The 20,219-nt window shown below is 29.1% G+C and overlaps 3 protein-coding genes and 1 pseudogene across 8 annotated transcripts; 2 read left to right on the forward strand and 2 right to left on the reverse strand.

Annotated features, from left to right (window-relative positions):
* The first annotated feature begins 303 nt into the window (after positions 1–303).
* On the forward strand, positions 304–2,104 carry LOC149877932 (uncharacterized). 2 transcript variants are annotated; one of them, XM_090074391.1, is made up of 4 exons: positions 304–995; positions 1,083–1,148; positions 1,524–1,647; positions 1,830–2,104. In XM_090074391.1, the coding sequence occupies exons 3-4, from the start codon at positions 1,587–1,589 to the stop codon at positions 2,072–2,074; spliced, it is 306 nt and encodes a 101-aa protein (XP_089930517.1). In that variant the 5' UTR covers positions 304–995; positions 1,083–1,148; positions 1,524–1,586; the 3' UTR covers positions 2,075–2,104. The 2 variants fall into 2 exon arrangements, with proteins under 2 accessions (XP_089930517.1, XP_089930516.1); XM_090074390.1 differs by having other exon boundaries at positions 304–1,148.
* Positions 2,105–3,857: 1,753 nt separating this feature from the next.
* LOC149877933 (uncharacterized) lies at positions 3,858–6,915 on the forward strand. 3 transcript variants are annotated; one of them, XM_090074412.1, is made up of 2 exons: positions 3,858–4,140; positions 4,909–6,915. In XM_090074412.1, the coding sequence occupies exon 2, from the start codon at positions 5,629–5,631 to the stop codon at positions 6,211–6,213; it is 585 nt and encodes a 194-aa protein (XP_089930538.1). In that variant the 5' UTR covers positions 3,858–4,140; positions 4,909–5,628; the 3' UTR covers positions 6,214–6,915. The 3 variants fall into 3 exon arrangements, with proteins under 3 accessions (XP_089930538.1, XP_089930537.1, XP_089930539.1); XM_090074411.1 differs by lacking the exon at positions 3,858–4,140 and adding an exon at positions 4,156–4,801; XM_090074413.1 differs by lacking the exon at positions 3,858–4,140 and adding an exon at positions 4,156–4,549.
* Positions 6,916–11,945: 5,030 nt separating this feature from the next.
* On the reverse strand, positions 11,946–16,521 carry LOC145191527 (uncharacterized; annotated as a pseudogene). The gene is made up of 11 exons (XR_016447820.1): positions 15,808–16,521; positions 15,619–15,763; positions 15,191–15,358; positions 14,856–15,034; positions 14,383–14,539; positions 14,168–14,274; positions 12,883–13,992; positions 12,734–12,757; positions 12,543–12,613; positions 12,270–12,355; positions 11,946–12,176 (listed from the first exon to the last, which is right to left on the reverse strand). The product of XR_016447820.1 is annotated as an uncharacterized LOC145191527 (transcript).
* On the reverse strand, positions 15,641–19,429 carry LOC149877934 (uncharacterized). Of its 2 annotated transcripts, XR_016447846.1 has the most exons (3): positions 18,275–19,429; positions 15,862–17,787; positions 15,641–15,773 (listed from the first exon to the last, which is right to left on the reverse strand). XR_016447846.1 is itself a non-coding variant. In XM_090073718.1 (2 exons), the coding sequence occupies exon 2, from the start codon at positions 17,347–17,349 to the stop codon at positions 16,624–16,626; it is 726 nt and encodes a 241-aa protein (XP_089929844.1). In that variant the 5' UTR covers positions 17,350–17,787; positions 18,275–19,429; the 3' UTR covers positions 15,641–16,623. The 2 variants fall into 2 exon arrangements, 1 of the variants encoding a protein (XP_089929844.1); XM_090073718.1 differs by having other exon boundaries at positions 15,641–17,787.
* Positions 19,430–20,219: the final 790 nt, after the last annotated feature.

Below are 20,219 nucleotides of genomic sequence, written 5' to 3' on the forward strand. Positions count from 1 at the left end.
CATTTATAATAGGGTTAAGTTTTTGCTCGGATTATATCTAGCCTAATTCTCTTGGCTCTTGCTGAGTATCAATGTTCGCTTAACTAATGTTACATAATACATCTAAGCTTCTGTGCTTATTGTAAACGCTGAAATAACCGGATCTAGAGAACTAAAAATAAGTTGTTCGCAAAAACAAAAATTAAAATTCGAATAGCGGCGCGACATTCGCATTGAACTTATACGACGTACGAATTCACTTATAACATTCCACTATGCTACGCCAGTGTAAGGCAACTAGCGCTTTAAATAATAACCAATATGCACTTTTGATTTAAGCGATTGCTTTATTTAAAAATTGTAGTTTACAACATTTTGGTGAACTGGACTGTATTTAAGTATTTTTATACCGACCACATATACGTAAAAACATATGAATACACAGCAAATATAGGCATCAAATATATATTTAAATAAGTTTAGCGGTTTTAACTGAATTATATGTTAATGTTAGCGATTAGTGGACGGCTAAGTATGCAAAAAGGGAGAAAGAAAAACATTTGTGCTTTGTTCCAATTACTAGTGTAGAGGATAAAGTGTCCTTATCGTCAGGGTCATGATTTTGTCACCATGGTGTTTCGAAGAGACTGAAGCGCCGAGTCCCATGACCTACATCACTTTTTTGGTCCACTACTATGCTAAAACGAGCACGTGCTCAAATTTGTAAAGCACTAATCCCAGCAAACATAAGACGTCTTAATTTTTTTTTTTTTTTCATGATTTTGTTTTACACCATGATTTGGGCAAGAACTATCTTGTATCTATATTGTAAATTAATATGTTTGAATAAATACTAATAGAAAATTAAATAATAAAACTGTTATGTTTTAGAGTTACCTGATTTTCCTTTGCCCCCACCAGTTTTTAAATCTGTGTTGAAAAAAAATCATTAAAAAGATCTTTTGACTCTCATTTCTCATCTGGATCTACCTTCAAACAATCTAATCTGTGTTCTGGTACACTTTGTCTCTTAATTTTCAATTTTTTCAAAATTAGGATTTATATATTTTTAATCTACACTATTACTGAATTCTTACTTTTAGCTGACACTTTTTTACCTCTACATTTAACAACAGAGGAACAATCACCTTCGTATTCTGGTGCACTATGTATGTATTACTTTTGAATTTTCTACTATATTTTTTGTTCATTAAAGTTGGAATATTCTTTTATTGTTAACTTTATGTTTGCCTCACTTATTTTTATCTTCACAATCAACTGAAATGGAACAATCAAATTTTTTTTTATGTATAATTTTTTTTTTTTTATAGACTCTAAACAAAAAAATTGTAAGTTCCCCTTTCCTCTTATCCCTCACCTTTTGTGGTCTCGAGGAGCTAAAGCCTCAGCCTTGGACAGGCATTCAAATAAGAAAAACATGTATTAATAAAAAAAAAGTACCAAAAATTTTTAAAAAAGATCTGTTGTCGATTAAAAAAAATAACTGTTTTTTATTTATATACATAATTTTTTTTTTGCTTTAGTTATACCTCATTCATCAGAAGCAAACAAAAAGCTTTAGAAAACAGACATACAAGAAAAAAACCATGATTGAAGCGCTTGGACCCGAGAAGTTACTTAAAAATAAGTTTCCTATGGAAGTTGGAAGTAAGCTCTTTAACATTTACTTGATTTTTTTATTTGCAGTAAGTAAAATGTGGAGAGTGTTTGTACTCACATTTGGATTTTTTTTAGGTATAAGAATAATAGTTGTAGATAATTTTGAAAATGTATTAAGAAATGTTTTGGATTCTATATATTTCTTTCTTCATTTTCTTCATATAATTTAGAATACCAGCACATGATGTTCAAGATGGTTTCAAAGGTTCTTGAAAACCAGGAGATCATTTTAGCTTCAAACAAACAACCCCATAGTAATTTTGCAATCAGGAAATTAGACACTATTGCAGAGTATGAGGATTTTATCAAAAGTTTAGAGAATGATTGTGTTTGTCTTGATTTGGTAAATCTTTATCCATATATAAAACTTAATAATCCATATAAATTAAAAGTGAAAATAGTTATTTTTGTATAATTATTTTGCCAAACTTTTATTTAGGTTAAAGAGCTCAGTTTTTTAGGTGCAGAAGATTTTAAACAACTGACAAGATGGTCATGAATAGGTTTTTTTATTACGTTTTGTATAGCAATCATTTTTTGTATTTGTGTGTGGTAAATATATTTTTTATGTATAGTAATTATGGAAATCAATAATTAAAAATTGTTTAATATTTTTTATAAATTTATTATTAATTCGATATGTTTTTTAGATTATTTACAAATAACCTGTTGACACAGTTCAATTTAAAAGCTTCTGGTGGAAAGGTTGGTTTATTATCAACTAAACTGTATGGCTTAATAGAAGGTAATCTAAAACAAGTTTAAATTATTCAACTTTTAATTTTGTTCAAAATCTATGTTAAGTTAAATTTATTTCCAATATATTTGATAAATATATCCTACATGATGCTTTATTTGATTTTTAGCAGTTGTAAAGAGAAGATTTGAAAAGGTTTCAAATGTTGAAATTAAACAGCAAATTGGACAGTATTGTAAAAATGAACTAAAACTAAAAAGAAATATTCTTTTTTATTGTGTATATTGTATATATTACTATATGTTGTATAAATTGTTTAGTAAAAAGATAGTTGGTAACAATCCAGCTAACTGTATTATATATACTTTTTAAAATTATTTGCGTTTTTTTATTTTAATAGTTTTCTTTTTCTTCTTTAATAATGTTTCTAAAACACATAGTACGAACTTGAACTTGCTTAATGGTGGTTTTAATGTTGTCAATCCATTATAATCGGTAGTAGCAACTTAAATATACCATTAATACTGCACAGTTTTCTTAAAATATAATTAAACAAATCTTTAGGCTGTCTTCAGTAAGGCCTCTGTAAACAATCTTGAGTACGACGTCTTTTCGACGGACAACGGAGACATTTTTAAGACATCTCTAAGACGTCTTCTTCGATCTTGAAACGCCGTCTTTTACACGGCTAAAAGACGTCTTTATGTTTGCTGGGATGTTTTTGAAATAAGCCACGTTCAGGTTGTTTAAGAGGGGAGACTAGCCTAAACCATGTTCAGGTTGTTTAGGAGGGGAAAATAGCTGACTCTTTGACAGTACTATTGTCTGCAAACAAAAGGATGATGAAAAGTTAATGTTTTTAGCCGTCTCGAGTAGACTTGAGGCTCGGATAAGGACTACTAACATTATTAAAAGGTGCGCGACGTTAATGCGGTTGGGCACTTGTAGAAGAGAAAAAGTCAATTATTGTCTTCAATTTTATACTGAGTGCGGTCCCTTAAAACTGGAAAGAGTTCTTTTGTTTCCTTAAAGGAAACAAACTTGCAGTTAATGAACATTTTAATTCTATTAGCTATTTGTGAGTTTTGAACTTGTATTGAACACTGCAAAAAGAGAATATTATTATAAATAATTGTTCTTAACGAAACTTTACATCTCATTGATGCAACCGTGCAAGAAGCATCGTATCCTGTATGACCTTTCATACACCTCGAACATATTATCATAAACAATCGTTTATGCTCAAAACTAGTCAGCATTGCTGAGTGATTTCTTAGTTGTTACGGCAGTTAAACTGAGCGGAGCATTTAAACGCTCATTTGACACAAGTCTTATTAGCAAAAATCAAAGAAAACTGAGTTTTATATAGAAACTTGCAGTTTTGCTATTAGAACATTTTATGCACCTTTTACTAAAACTTTCTCAATTTTTATCAGAAAAAGTAGAAAGGATTTTAATTTTTTAAATCGTTTATATTTTGTTTGTTTTAGCTTTTCTTTTTTTGCAGTTTTATTTTTGTTATTTTATTTTTTAGAAGGAAAATAAGGGTATGGATGTTATTTAAAGTTATACTAATGCTATTTCCATAAAATGGTTATTACTACTTTGAAATTATTACTACTTTGAAATTTCTGTGATGCTATTAACTATTATTGTTCTTTTTTAGAAAATTTAGAAAATAAATTAAAATTTTGTGCCAGCACTGACATGGCATGTCACATGTTATAGTATGTAAAGGTTAAATTTTGTTGTGAGGATTACAGTTCTTATGAAAAAAAAAGAAGGTGAAGAGTATTGTTTGTAAATATATATTTTGTATCTTTTTAAATTTTCTGGCATCATTTTTAAAATTTTTATTTGCACACTTATAGCTGTTTTATCAATGTGTTTTTATAATAATGTAAAGTGTTTTTTTATTGTTTGTGTGTGTGTTGATATGTGTTATATGATTGTTTTAAAAATGTGTTTAAATATGTATATGAGGTATATATATTTAACCTTATATACATATTTAAACACATTTATTGTGTTTATAGTTGGTACATATGTTTATATTATGTTGTTTGCGTGTTTTCAAAGTGCTGTGACTTGGTAAACGTTTAGAGCAAGATTTGTCAACTTTGCCAGCCAAGTGATGTACTTTTAACAGAGGGTTACACGATGGTGTTTAGTGTCAAACTGTTACTGCTTTAGGTCTAGCTGTTTTCAAGCCTTTATTATTAAAGATTATTCTAAAAATGCATAATAATGTATTTTAATAACATTTTGCGTAATGTTGTTACTTATGTTTTGTTATATATGAATATTATCTTACTTAAGTTATATTATATACATATATTAACTTATGGTGTGTGTTGTTGCTGTGATGTTTTTTTGTTATCTTTTGAGTTAATAGGCATTTGGCTTAACTTCATGTTTGTGTCTGTTATTAAAAATGTTAAATAGGTAATTTTGTTAAAAATCACTGCTTTTAATCATTTACTAAAAGCCAATACAAATTATTTTGCTATATATACAATTTGTTTTATCTCAATTTGATTTTTTGTCTTTAGCGCTGTTTACTACATGATTTTGCTATAAATATTTTGGAATCATGATGTTCCAGCATAAATTGCTATAATCGCTATCAGTCTCCCTTCACATAATGAAGTTGCAGTTGTATTTGTTGGTGTACTACCTGTTTCCAGGAAAGATGTTATTTACCCAAGAGGTCATCCTCTTAAAACTCTATCAAGTATGTCTTCCAACTTAGATCCTATGGTTTATCCTCTATTTTTTCCAAGAGGTGATGCTGGTTGGCATAATCAATTGGTTCACAACCCTGAACGTGCTACATTGGTTAGAAATCATGTTACATTTTCTCAGTATTACAATATAAACTTTCAGTTAGACAATTTTTTTCTTCACTCTTTTATGGCAAAAAACTGTTTCAGCAATATGCTATTGCTGAAACAGTTTTTTGCCATAAAAGATGCGTATGTTAAAATCAAAGGCCAGCGCCTTGCTTTCATCAGAAATAACCGAAACAAACTGAGAAGCAACGAGTATAGTGTCTTACATGAGCATGTAAAGAATTAAATGCAATTGATAGGTTGTTAAAAGATATTTGCAACAACAACTTTCCATTCTGAGGAAAAATCATTCTTTTTGGTGGTGACTTTACGCAAATTCTGCCTGTTGTGAAAGGAGGACAACCAGCTGAGATAGTAGAATCGTGTATAAAATGTTCTTTGCATTGGCAATTGGTGCAGAAGTTTGCATGAACTGAAAATATGAGAGTACAAGATGGGGAAGGTGAATTTTCCCAATGGCTACTAAAACTTGGGAATGGAACAATACCTGTCAAAGAGGAGGATCCTTATAAAAGATGCATTAAAATACCAAATCAGTGCATTATTAGAGAAAATAAATGGATTGTTGAAAAGATTTTCGGAGATGCTGATCAAAATGGTTATTCTAAATGCATGATTTTAACACCAACTAAAGTTGATTCATTATCAATAAATGAAGAAGTGCTTGAATGTCTGCCGGGTAAGGTCAAAATTTATTTAAGTGCTGATCAAATTGATACTGATGACCTTAATGAAAGAAATGACTTTCCTGTTGAGTGTTTGAATAGTTTAACTCCTTCAGGTATGCCACCTCATTGTTTAAAATTGAAAATTGGTTGTGTAATAATGCTACTTAGATATTTAGATCTCAAAGCTGGGTTATGCATTGGTACTGGAATAAAAGTTTGTGCTCTTCAAAATAATTCTATTGATGCAGAGGATTTGACAGGTGTTTCTGGTGGTAAAGGGTTTTTGTTCCTCAAATTCAGTTGGCTCCATCAGGTTCTAATTTACCTTTTGTTCTGAAACGTCGTGAGTTTCCTGTCAGATTGGCTTATTCAATGACAATTAATAAAAGTCACGGTCAAACATTTAATAGAGTTGGGGTATATCTCAAAAAAACCATTTTTCTCTGATGGTCAACAATATGTTGCATGTTCAAGAATGAGAGCATTTAATAGTTTGTTTTTCAAAATTAATAAACATCTCATTCAAGGTGTGGTAGGTGAAAAGTGTTACACAAATAATGTTATATTTTCTAATGTTCTTAATTTATGGTCTTAAGATTTTTATTTTGAAAATTTACTGTTTGTAAGTTGTGAGCACATTTTGTTTGTATAAATTTATTGTTTTAATATATATGTATATTTTTTATAGTTTTTGATAAATATATCTGTCATTTAATATTGTTATAAAATGTGTTTATGTGTGTTATATAAAACCATATTTGTTTGCAGTTGTATATATGTTTAAATTATATTGTTTCCATGTTTTTAAAGTGGTGTGAGTTGGCATTATATTGAGCTAGATTGATAACCTTGCCAGCCAAGCGGTTAACTTATAGCAGAGGTATGACTTGGCAGCATTTAGTGTCAGGCTATGTTACTGCTTTAGTAAGATTGGTCTAAACGATCACAACCATTCATTAATAGATGATACCGGTGAATAATTTCTAGTATTTCTCTGACTCCTTTGCGAGTTAAAGATGGTCACAAATAGACAAAAAATGCGCGAAAAAGAGGCGCGAAAAAATCTCTAAAATGCCATAATTACTTAATAGAAGTTTTCTGATTTGGTGGACTATATACATAGTGATCAGTAAAATATACTCTTTCAGAAGTTTAAGTATAACACATTCATATAAATATATAGCACTATCTGGTTTTTAAAACTATTTTATCGGTGTCATATAGATTATAGACTTTGTGTTAAAAAAACTGGACCACTTTGTGAACCAATACGTAATGCAAAAAACAGAGTTATTACTAAAATAAAAGAAAACACTGGACTGCGATTAGATATGTAACTCTGGTGAGAAGGGAGGGACATCTACAACAGGGTCATAAGGCCTTAGATTTTTTTTGAAGAACTAATTTCTAGCATAAATGATCTATGCTCTCCTATGTACAAAGATAGCATGTTACTACTACATTCTAAAATCAGTTTAATACTTCGTATAATTTCTTTTCAGCGTAAAATTAAAATAGACAAATTTCAGGAGTTATGCAATAATGCTACTCTTAACATTATTACAAATATGCCATGGGCACAAATTAACCACACTCTTCATGGAGTCCTTCATCATTCAGCTGCTTTAATAACTCTTTATGATGGTTATGGCCTTGGCAATTTATTGGAGGAAGGTCTTGAAGCAAACAACAAAGATATTAGAAACTATTTAAAACTTATCTCTCGTAAGATATCAAATCTAGAACAACTTATATATGTAATGAGTCGTATTTTAGAGAAATCGGATCCTTTTGTTTTAAACCGAATTATCCATTCGCATCCTGCAAAGTTATGCCAAGATTGTGGTTCAAATGAGTATACAAGCAGATCTCATGAGCGTATGTTTTCAAAAACAAAGAAAAATTTTGATGATATGTTTGAAAACCTTGTTTATGATTAATTATAAAGTTTTTAATGTTTTAACATTTTATCTTCAAATATATGTTGCAAGTTCAAATCATTAGAACTCTTTTCTTATAATTTTATTATACTAACATTATTTTAAATCCAAATTCGACAGAATACTTGTTTTTAAATTCTACACTTCTTATCAATAAAACAGAAGAAACCAACCCCTATATTATTTAAACTATTGAATTTTATTCTCTTTAAGTATATCTAATAAATTACTTTTTTAATTGTCATCTAAAAAAAGTTTAACTTTGAGTATTTATCAAAAAATAATAGTTTATTAAAAATGACCAAATATGGTAATTTGAACCCAGCCCACAAATTTAGTTTATTATTAAAAATTTAAATTTTTCTATAATCAGCAAAAAACTATCTTTCTAAAAAGTCCTCAATGAGTTTTTTCGGATTTCTTAATCATAAGTTATGATCCTATTTCTAAAACTTTGCCATCTAGGCCCACTGTGCATCAGTCTCATTCTGATCATTTATCACCTAAATACCTGGAAGATGTTTTAAATACATTAGATAAAATGGAGTCATCTTTGTAGATTTCTGGCATGGTATGTTCAGCCCATAAGCAATTGCAGATGTGTAACTAATATAAATCATCAAAAAAGAAAATAGTAATAAATGAAATCGTACATTTTAGAGAAAATGAGTTAAAATTATAAAGACTATCAAACCAATCCCAGTCATTCATCTCATTATTAGTATACTTGCTTAAAGCACGCTTAAAAGTTTGATTTGTGCGTTCATCTTGACCATTACTTTGAGGATGGTATGCTGATGTCCATTAATTGAAAAATTTGATGGTTAAGCTATATAACAAAAAAATTAAAAATAATTAATAAAAAAATTTAAGTACCACAAAGAAGATGAAAGTTTTAGAAAACCTTTTAGCATTTACCTCATTTACAAATTCTCTTCCTTGATCAGTGATTCCTTTTTTTGGTGGACCATACATATGAAGAGTGTTAATCAAAGCAGTAGCTAAAACAACAGCAAGTTTTTAACAAAGTTTAAGAGAACCCTCCTTCTTTCTTCTTGACTATATAAGACAAGTCGTTGAGATTCATCTCTATTATAGTACAAACGTCCATCTGAAAATTTAACCATTTTATAAACATAGTTCAAACATGTATAAAAAGCTTTAACTTAAAACTGAATATTTTATGAGTACTGACTTGCCTATTCCTGTAAAATTCTTTGCAGCTAATTTTAGCCCTCGTTTTTCACTGTTCAAAACAGTGTTTGCTTACCTACCCTCGATTGCGTACTGCCTAATCTCTTTAAGACGTAACTCTTGAGTTTTAGCATTGATCTTAGGCATTGCTTAAGAATAAATGTAAAAGTAATATATCAGAATATGACAATTTATATATTTATTAAAAATTATTGTAAAACTATACTCACTTTAAATCAATATCGGAATAAAATTTTACGGGTGTTGTTGATAAGTTTATATGGGTGTTTTTTAGTTTTTTTTCGGACGGACCTCTTAAGCCAATAAGCGTGCGGCTCGGAAATAATTTCATGGGGGAAATAAATTTGTACGACACCGCCGTTGCATGCCGAAGTTCTCCTGCTTCCCCTGAATATTTAATAGAGATAAAAAAAAACAAAACACAAAATATACAAAAAAAGTTAACAATAAAGACTATTAAAAGATTTTTTTTACATAACACGAACATTTATGAAAAACTTTCTTTAATTTATTTAGCTATTTTGTCACAAATCTTTCAGGCTATTTTTACCAGCAAAATCATTAAGCAAATTTGCAGATTAAACTCACACTTGAATTAAGTTCAAAAAAGGTCTATTTATAACATTATTATATTTAATTACTTAGTTAACAATATTGATTATTTAAAAATATGAAATAAAAGCTGAATGTGACAGAGACTCCAAGTCTCGCTGTCTCAATTTTTTTTTGCAGCCCTTCTGAACTGCACATTTTAACCTCCCACCCTCCCCCTTTGGGGGAGGGTGGGTGGTTAAGTGGGGGGTGGGTGGTTAAAAAAAGTTAACAGCGAAATGAAGTTCAAAAAATAACGTCTGAAAATTCCTTAAAAAGGTCACTGTGTAGTTAAAATTGAAAAGTTTTTGTATTTTAGAGTTAATATCCCAACACTGGATTTTCGGTATCCTACCGCCGACAAAAGCCTTCTTTTCACGTGACGATGAACTTAATCAATTTCATAAATACGTGTGCCAAACAAACGATTCGGGTAAATCAATCACGATTTTAACTGGAATGTCTGAAAGAGGAAAGAAAGTATGCAGAACTTTATAACAACCATTTTGAAAGTATTGTGTTGGTGGATGCAGCATTTGATAAAATACAAGTTTCTATAACTAATCTCTGTCACCAACTAGGGTTAAGCGTAAGAGATTCTCAAGGCGATCCGTTCGATATTGAAGCAGTTTCTAGAAAAATACATCACTATTTTGAAAGACAAAAAACGCTTTACGTCTTCGACAACGTCGACGATGAGAATTTTGAAAAATAAGTATCAAATAAAAAAAAATTAATTTACTTTGGTAACATCACAATCGAAATCATGGTCTACCAATGTTAATCAAGTACAAATTAACTCTTTCTCGCCTCAAGATGCGTTACTTTTCGCAAAAAGAAGTATAAAACAAATATTAACAAACGATGAAGAAAAACTAAACGAAATAACCAAAGTGCTTCAATATCATCCACTCGCAATTAATCTTGCCATTCTCTATATAAACAACAACAGCGTTTCTCTGCAGGAATATTTAGATCTTATTCGATGATATCCTTTCAAAATACTCGAGGGAGGTATCCAAACTGAAGTAGGATCAAAGTTACTATAACATCAATTAGCATAGTATTAAACAAAATAGAAGCATCGAATGAAAAATCAATAAAAATTTTAAACCATTTATTGTATTGCGACAGTCAACTCATTACAAAAATGTTTCATCAAGGTATTTGATTATGTTAAACACCTGAAAATAAAAGAACAGCTTTTGATAAATCGAGCAATAAGTTTACTAGTAAGTTATTCGTTGCTTAAATGTATCGACAATGACAATGATAGGTACGAGATGCACGAAATTACATCAGACACAGCGTGTAAATGTTATCAAAACCTCAAAGAAATTACAGAAATATGCAACGTAAACATCATTCATTTTCTAAAGTTAGAGTTGGAAATGGTAAAGGACAACGTTGAAGATGGGAAGAACTTCTATAACCATTTGATCCAGATTATTCGTATTAACAAACAAGAAATGTGTGAAGTGTTCCATCAACAGAGTGGGAGTATACAAAGTTTCTTATCAAAAAAATGTTTCTATCAATAAGCAATAAACATGAAACTTAAGAAATTTATTATCATGTTAATAAAATACAAACGGAAATATTAGGAAACCATCATCCATCAACATTAAATATTTAAAAAAATATAGCAAATTGTTTGAGTGGAATGGGAAAATATAATAAAGCTTTAGAAATTTATTAAAAAGTTGATAAAAAAACCCGGATATTTTAGGTATCAATCATCCTCCAACATTGGATAGAAATCATAGCATAGCAAACTGTTTGTGTGATATAGGAAAATATAAAGAAACTTAAGAAATTTAATATCAAGTTAAAAAAAGATAACGGGCATCTTAGATATCAATAATCCATCAACATTGGGTACAAAAAATAATATAGCAAACTGTTTGTATGGAATGGGAAAATATAATGAAGCTTTAGAAATTTATTATCAAGTTGATAAAATACACTCTAAAAAAATATCCATTGTATACAACGAATTGGGTAACAGATCAATCCGTCGCTATTGCACCAACGGCTTTTCCGTTAGGTTAACGGATTAAAGTTTTAACGGATTGAAGTCCGTTGATATTTTTCCGACAAAACAATCCTATTAAATAAAGGAGTTATTACGTTAGTGTATACGTTATTGTAGGGAATAATCAGTTTAAATCACTCCATTATAATTAAAGATGAATTAAGCCACATAATATTGGAATTTGATAATAAAATAATCCTTACATTTTTTAATACAGGAATTATTTCATAAAAATATTCTTAATACACATTGGTTCTTACCATTATAAATGTAATAATTACTATCTGATACAAGCAGTACTAATTATACAAACTAACATGGTTGGGAGAAATATAGTGCTCAATTTGTTAGCAAGCTTCAAAAACTCTTTAACTGGACATTAAAAACTAACCAAATATTTATAATAATGTAATTCAGTACACAAACTTTTAATTACAATCAAAATAGTTTTTTTAAAAATATATTTTTAAATATATTTCCATGTTTCACGCTTCAATTCCAGCAACGTGTTGTCAATTCCTAAAGGTAAATATAACATAAAATACAATAAAGAAAATATGGAACCTAAATGATATAAATAGTATGAAATGAAAATAAAATTTTACTAATTACCTTTAAGAAATATATTCATTGATAATTCTTTATTTTTAAATTGATAATAGAAATTTTTTTATTTTATAAATTTCTGATACCATTTTCTAAAGATAAAGTTCAATGCAATAACTTAATAATATCTTTAATAAAAATGTGTAACAAAAGATAATCTTATCTGATAACTAAAAGGTTCTATAATTTCCACATACTTCAAAACCTGTCAGGAACAAAATAAAAAAAAGGTCTTAAACTTAAATAACGATAAATTAAAACAAAAATAAATAAGCTCACCAAAAGAGTTGCAAATAACAATATCAGAATTTCAATTTGATACCACATCCCTCGTGTCTAAGTAGCAAATTCTAAACGAATATAAACAAGACATACATAAACTTAGTTGTACCAAACCTAAATAAATATCCCCATCAAAAGAAATGCAAATCACAATCTAATTTTTAATTTTACAACTAATTTAAACTTACAGCGTGATATTGCATGCCATGTGTCTAAAATAGCAAATTATAAGAATATAAACAAGCCATATAAAGAAAATTGTGTAAATGACCATTTAGTTTATACTAAAACTGTGTAACTACAAAAAAGCTAGCAAATTAAACTTATTGCAACAAACCTTTTATCTACGATGTAAATGTGATTTAAAGATCCTGTAAACAAAAAATATTGTTAACAACTCATTTTTTAAAATATTTGTCTGATGTAACGGACAAATTTATTTTAAAAAAATTACAATAACAAGGAACAGATAACTGTAATACATGAACATGATTAAACCATTGTAAGCTGATGTCCATGTAAGTCCTTAACTTGCTTAAACTATATATTAAAGCTAAAAACATATAAGATTATAATACAAATATAAAAAACACATCTATTTATTTTTTTATTGTTATATGATTATAGAAAAAACAATTCAAAACTTTATTATTTTTTATGCAATTAACTTAAATATGCTGACAGATAAAACTCTAACAAACAAGATTTTAAAAATAATTTATCAAAAGAATATCTTTCTCAATAAAACGAGCTGCGTGTCATCACACACTTATAAAACTATAACTATTATTATGGCCATTAATTTGTTAGTCATTGGTTGACTTAGTTAACAGTGATAACAAGTTATTTTCCAGGTTAAAAATGAAGTGTAAAAGTTTTTAAAATATTTAAATGTTTTGTCATCTAAAAATTTATTAAAATTATTGATGATTTTGTAAGACCTTTTTCCTATAGCCATATGGACAAGAATAAAAATAATATTAAACCTCAAATATCTGGAAAATCAAGATAGTTAGAGTAAAGCTATAAAATGCAAACAAATTTACACTCTAAAGAACATTTTCAAAAAATATTGTTTTTCAAGACACTTAAATATTATAGGTCATGGGATGTGATAAAAAAAACTGCCACATGACTATGTGGTATATTTTATTAAATTAGCCAGTAGTTCAATAACACATTTAGGCTTTTTTTCCATAGCCAAGATCATAATAAGCTTGAATGAACTGCCAAAAATAATTGGAAATCGGATTGTATTGAATGTTAAAACACCAGTAAAGTTTGAGCATTCGATCTATACCTTCCATTATAGATTGGCCCGCATTGATTTTTTTTTTTCGTATGCAATTTTTATTGATAAAATTTTTTTGCCTTCTTGTCCTTCTATTAACAGTACAGGATATGGGTTATCAAGATTTTCTGCAAAATATGAGATTGCATCACTTACCTAAATAATAAAATACTATTTTTAATCCTCAACAATAAAATTTATTGTTGAGGATTAAACACCTCACTGCTGTTTCTCTTCTCTCAAAAAATCAGGTATCTGGTGGTTGTTCTTCTTAATTACATTGCATAAAAATTTTTTAGGCAAAAATTTCTTTTATAGAGATGATACTTACATTGCATATCATGATGTGTTCCATTATCTCAGGAGCAGATTTCCTTTGCTTTCCTCCTTGTCGCAGTAAATAGCATAACATTTTGCATACATTGTACACTCTCCAATCTAGGTAATAGATAATTATTTTTTCATAAAATTTTTTTAAAGCATACCATTTTCAACGGTATGCTTAAAAAAATTTTTTTGATAAAATTTGAAATACAAAGAGTATACCAATGTTGCTCTGGTTAGGTGCATTGACTAGATTTGTCAGATAAAGAACTTTCATTTGTCCACAATGCTGAAACAGTGGCTGAACGATTTTAGTCAAAAACGTATCCATTACATTCAGCTTACATAAAGGATATTTGGTTGAAAATTCTATATCAATCTAAAAAAGTCAATATTATTTCAAAAAAACTTATCAAATACAAAATGGTTTTTGAAAAAAAAAGCAAGGTGTTACAAAATTTGACAGAGTGTATTCTATTCAATTGATGTCCAAAAGTTTATAATTGAATATAATACAAATCTAATCGTATAGTATAGTAGTATAAGCAAAAGTTATTTCTAAAACTAGACACTGAAAGTGTTACAAGTAAAAAAAACATTTAATGTTATTGTTAAAGATATGTCACACATAAAAAAATAAAAAGTATGTTTAAACATAAAATTTCAAATATATAAAAGCAAATACAGAATATTACCAGTTTGGGAATTAAGGCAAATTTGGGATAATTTGTTATAATAGTAGACAAGATTGGTTTCTCATCTGCAATCCATGTCTGACGCAAACAAAAGGTAGATCGCGTACATTGTTTTATTTCCTCAACTCTCGACAAGGCAAGATATCTTAGTTTCTCAACATCTTCAATGTTTGAAACACCTTTATAAAAGTGACAGTTTATTTAAAATTTTTCACCATTATATAATATTTTGCAAATGAAATTAAAATTAAATCACAATCTAGAAAAACCACTGAACTGGATTCTATTATTGAAGATTTAGTATACATGCTCATAAACTTAAAATGAAAATAAACCTCCACAAATCATACAATCTGCCAAGTCACGAGGACACCCTTCTTTGAATTGTTTTGAGCACAAGGCTCCTTCTGTTTGTTCTGTAAATGACCCCAAAACAGTAGAATCAGGTATTTTGATTTTATCTGCTTCCCTTTTTTTTGACCATGAATGCTTTTTAGCTGAAGCTAAATGAACATCGTAAATACTTTCTTAATTATTACCATTATAAGAGGTAAATGAATGAATTAAGAACAATTTTATTTATAATTTGTAGTGCCACTTTACTATGAGCTGATTCCTCCATGAAAGTTGGGTGGGGGTAGAAGTTCCTTTAAATATTTATAATACAACTTTAAATGTTTCATGATGACATTAAAATGAGAAACACAATTGAAAAATAGAAGCCAATGTTTTTATAATAATACAAATGTTATAAAATACTCACGTAACAATTTTCTCCTAGCATTTTCCAGAGCCCTGTCAAGATACCCATGATAACTTACAGGATCATAAAAAAGGGTGCTTGGCAATCCAAGTGTTTCGCCTAGCAATACTGCAACATTACTTTTTTGAAACGTCTCTAATTGTCTCTAAATGTCTCTAAAAAACAAGTAATTGAATGAGCAACATAAACCTCATCAAATATATTTAAATTCAATGATTCACATATGGTGTTTCCAATTTCTACCTGCAAATTTCCAATAATAACCTTATCACATTTACCAAGCTGCTTATTATCTGAATACAATGACCTACTAAATAAGCAATTAGCAAGTTTCAATTGGTATCGATGCATGACTGAGTAACAGATGTTTTTAAAGTTACGTATAACTGAAGAAAGTTCTTTAGCAAAACAATGTTTTGCCTCAAATCGCATACACCAATATCTACTTAATGGCCCAAACTTAGCCATACACTCTGGGTAATGCAGCATAAAGTGATGCTTTGGGATTAATCTGTTTTCTGGGTAAACTGATTTAAAGTAGTAATGATGCTCTTCGATTAAAAATTCAAGTTGAGTAGTAAGACCATCTAATATTTCAGGAGCAAAAATAATATCCAAACGTCTTAATAATAGAACCAAAAGTTTCCAGTGGGGTTCTTCATCTGGAATATATTTGCCTATCATGAAAGGCAAATTCCGTATCAAGCACCATGAGTCAGCAGCTTTAATACGTAAATTCTGAAGATTTATTTCTGGTGGTTTGCTATTTTTGTCTGCCAAGGAGTAATTAAAATTATTTATTGCATTATTTATATCTACAAGGGAAATATTTTTTTTGTCTGTAAGAGTCCGTAACACAAGACATATTTCTAACGGCACTACTCCTTCCAACAAATCATGCATACAGTCTACAGCACTTTGTTCTATATGTATAGAACAAAGTGCTGTAGATTGTATGCATGATCTTAACTGGTTTCACTGTACAGTGAAACCAATTAAGACAGTTTAAAGACGATCATGTTTTATGCCAGTTTTGGAAGGATCATAATCAGTTGATTGAGACTCAACTACACACAGATTGTAATCAGCTATTGTTCGTTTTTCAAAAACTATTGACCTATAGGTTTCTTGCAATTCAGATTGAGTACATTTACAAAAACGACAAAAATAGGTGGCACGAAAACTTTCCATAAAACCAAATAAGGAATGTGCTCCTAAATTATCAGCAGAAAAAATGACAATTATTGCATGAATAGTTATTTTCTTTCCATTTACTATAACTTGAACCCCTTGCTCACTTTCTAATTCTTGGAGCTGACATAAAACATTTTTCAAAATGTTATCATATGAATAGCTTGTAATATTGGCATCTAAAACATACCATATTCCAATCAAATAAATGCTGTCTGTCTTGGACTGATACTCTGGCAAAACATTTCTAACTTGCATGTATAAAGCCTCAAGTTTATGAACAATTGTATGACTTCCTAACACATTAGTTACTTCAAATGCATCAACAAAAAACTGAAGTAAAAATGTTTTTGGATATTTTTGGAGAAAAGGATGACTGTGAAATCTTTTTGTGTCAAAGAAATCTCTAATTCTTGTTGGAATTGAACTAGGACGGTACATTGGAAAAATAATTTTTTCGGATGCAGACTCCATTATCTTTGCAAGAAGCTGATCAATTGGAACAAAATAACATTTATCTTCTACAATTACAGATTGCATTCATTTTAAACCAGCTGAAAATCTTTGTTCTAATCGCATGCCAAGAGGTATTTCTATCGGTTTTATAAAAAAAACCATTGTCCACTAACCACTTTTCCCTTTTATGAATTGTATCAATGTTATTTGTTATATTACAAATGTTTTGCATTTTTATTAAATCTTCATTGATACTTGTATTATCCTGTGATAAACTTAACTGGGTTATCAGATCTTTAAGCAATTGTGAACCAAAAAATGATATGTCATTTACAACTCCAATTATATTTTCCATTATCATTTGTGAGTTACTTAAAGTAATGTTACCTTTTGCAGATAATTCTGAAAAAAATTTCATAATTGAAACTTCCAACTTAATGGATGTGGTTTGTTCTACATCCTCAATAATGTCATCTGTGTTAATCCTTTGGCTTTCAATTGTTATTTCTTCATCAGTGATATCTAAAAAAAAATTACAGAAAACAATTTATATAAAAGAAAAAATTTATATATATATATATATATATATATATATATATATATATATATATATATATATATATATATATATATAAATATATGTAACATACATACATACATACATACATACATACATACATACATACATACATACATACATACATACATACGCTCGAACAGAATAAAAAGAAACTAACTACATGTTTTTTTTTAAATAAGCATATGAAATTTTTGAAACAGGCTCGGGTATGCTTAAGCAAAAAGTTAAAAGAGGCTCAAAAGTATGCTTAAGCTTAAGCATATTTCTAATAAAATATGCTTATTTCAATACTTTCTTAAAGTGTGCGCGTTACTAAAGGTTAATGGGTATAAGAAAAATAAAAAGTTGACTTATGCTTTGTATTTGCTTTGGTTTTAATGTAGCTGAATTAATGTTATAGTATAATAACAAAAAATAAAACATACATACTATATACAAATGTTATCAATGAAATCAAAGATATGAACTTCGCATTCCTTCTCGTCCGGACCAATAAAGATGTCATCTGGAAGAATTTTGTTGGCACTTTCATTTATAGCATTATCTACCTCCACCGGTTGAATATCACCCTGATTTCCTATGGGTTGATCACTGCCAGGATCTGTAATGGATGGTGGCGGCACTTTGTAACTATCAAGGCCCTCTGGTTTAACAAGCAAATCTTCTGAGCCATCAGAAGTCATTAAACACCCAGTCATTGTCCAACATTTCTTCCTTTGATTGCCATACGTTGAAGTGTTTAAAGCTTTCCATGCTTCCCCTGCCCAATGTGTAATCAAAATTCGTCTCTCTTTTGCAATGTATTACTGAACCATCTATCAAAATGATTATCTCTATCGAGCCATTTTTGATGTTCAATCACAATAAGTCTTTTCAGAGTGGCAGCATACCCTGCATCAACTAGTTGCCAAAGGTCAGTGACACTTGGTAGACCGTACCATAGAAGTCCTTTAGCAGCAACCACAGCATCTTTAAAATTCTCCTGCATCTGTCCCTTCAAATTGTCCAGCAAAAGAACAAATTTATCAAGCTTTTGTTCTTTTACAAATAATAAATTTAGAAATATATATATTTAAAATTTTTAAGTAAATGAAATTCAAATTTTTAAAATAGTTTATGGAGGCTCACGGATATGCTTACATATGCTTTTTTTTTTCCAAATCTGAGCCTCCATATGCTTATAAGCGTTATGCTTATAAAAAAAAACACATGTAGTGGTAGTTGAACTTGCAGCTTTGATCTCATCAGGAATTATTGTTGAATGCTGGGTTTCATAATGTTTTCTTAACTTTATGAAACTTAGGAAAACTCTACTGCATTTATCAAAAGTGCATTTGACTTTTGAACCTCTCGAAGTCAATCCATGTAAATTTCGAAAATGAGAAAAAAGGACATGTAATGAAGAAAAATACAATCTACAGAGGAAGCATTTCATAATTTCTTTCGGTAACCTTTTTAAAAAAAAAAATTTTTTTTTAACGTATTTTATTATTTAATCCGTTGAATTAATGGAATTTCGAAGATTACGTATTTTGTTAACTTTACTCCGTTAATTTTGTTGTTTTTGGAAACGAATTACTTCGTTAAGTTAACGGAGACACGCAGTCCGCTACTTTTTCTAACGGATTGTTTTTAGAGTGTACAAAAGGATATTTTAGATATCAATCATCCTTCAACATTGGATACAAAAAATAGTATAGCAAACTGTTTATATCGAACAAGAAAACACAGTAAGGCTTTAGAAACTTATTATCAAGTTGATAAACTAAGAATGGACACTTTAGGTATCAAATATCCATCAACATTGGTAACAAAAACTAATATAGCAATCTGTTTGTGTGGAATTGGAAAATTTGATGAAACTTTAGAAATTTATTGTCAAGTTGAAAAAATACAATCAGAAAATTTAGGTAACAAACATCCATCAACATTGAATACAAAAAATAATATACCAAACTGTTTGAGTGTAATGGGAAAATGCAATGAAGCTTTAAAAATTTATTATGAAGTTGATAATATACAAACGGATTTTTTAGATATCAACCAACCTTCAACATTGGATACAAAAAATAGTTTAGCAAACTGTTTGTGTGATATGGGAAAATATTATGAAGCTTTAAATATTTATTATAAAGTTGAAAAAATACGAAAAGACATTTTAGGTATTAATCATCCTTCAACATTGGCCACAAAAAATAGTAGAGCTAACTGTTTATATCGAATGGGAAAATATAATGATGCTTTAGAAATTTATTCTCAAGTTGAAAAACTACGAACGGATAATTTAGGTATCAAACATCCATCAACATTGGATACAAGAAATAGTACAGCAAACTGTTTGTGCGATATGGGAAAATATAAAGAAGCTTTAGAA

This window comes from Hydra viridissima, unplaced genomic scaffold (genome assembly GCF_058129835.1).
Source record: "Hydra viridissima isolate aposymbiotic clone 2 unplaced genomic scaffold, HvirCarnegie_v1 scaffold_16, whole genome shotgun sequence".
NCBI lineage: Eukaryota > Metazoa > Cnidaria > Hydrozoa > Anthoathecata > Hydridae > Hydra > Hydra viridissima.

What these genes read in the sequence shown, in the direction of transcription:
- LOC149877932 (XM_090074390.1), top strand. Translation starts at nt 1,587, where the DNA reads ATGATTGAAGCGCTTGGACCCGAGAAGTTACTTAAAAATAAGTTTCCT. An exon ending in GTTTCCTATGGAAGTTGGAA is followed by an intron (nt 1,648 to 1,829) that starts GTAAGCTCTTTA and finishes CATATAATTTAG; the next exon opens with AATACCAGCACATGATGTTC.
- LOC149877933 (XM_090074412.1), top strand. Translation starts at nt 5,629, where the DNA reads ATGAGAGTACAAGATGGGGAAGGTGAATTTTCCCAATGGCTACTAAAA.
- LOC149877934 (XM_090073718.1), bottom strand. Translation starts at nt 17,349, where the DNA reads ATGCAATCTGTAATTGTAGAAGATAAATGTTATTTTGTTCCAATTGAT.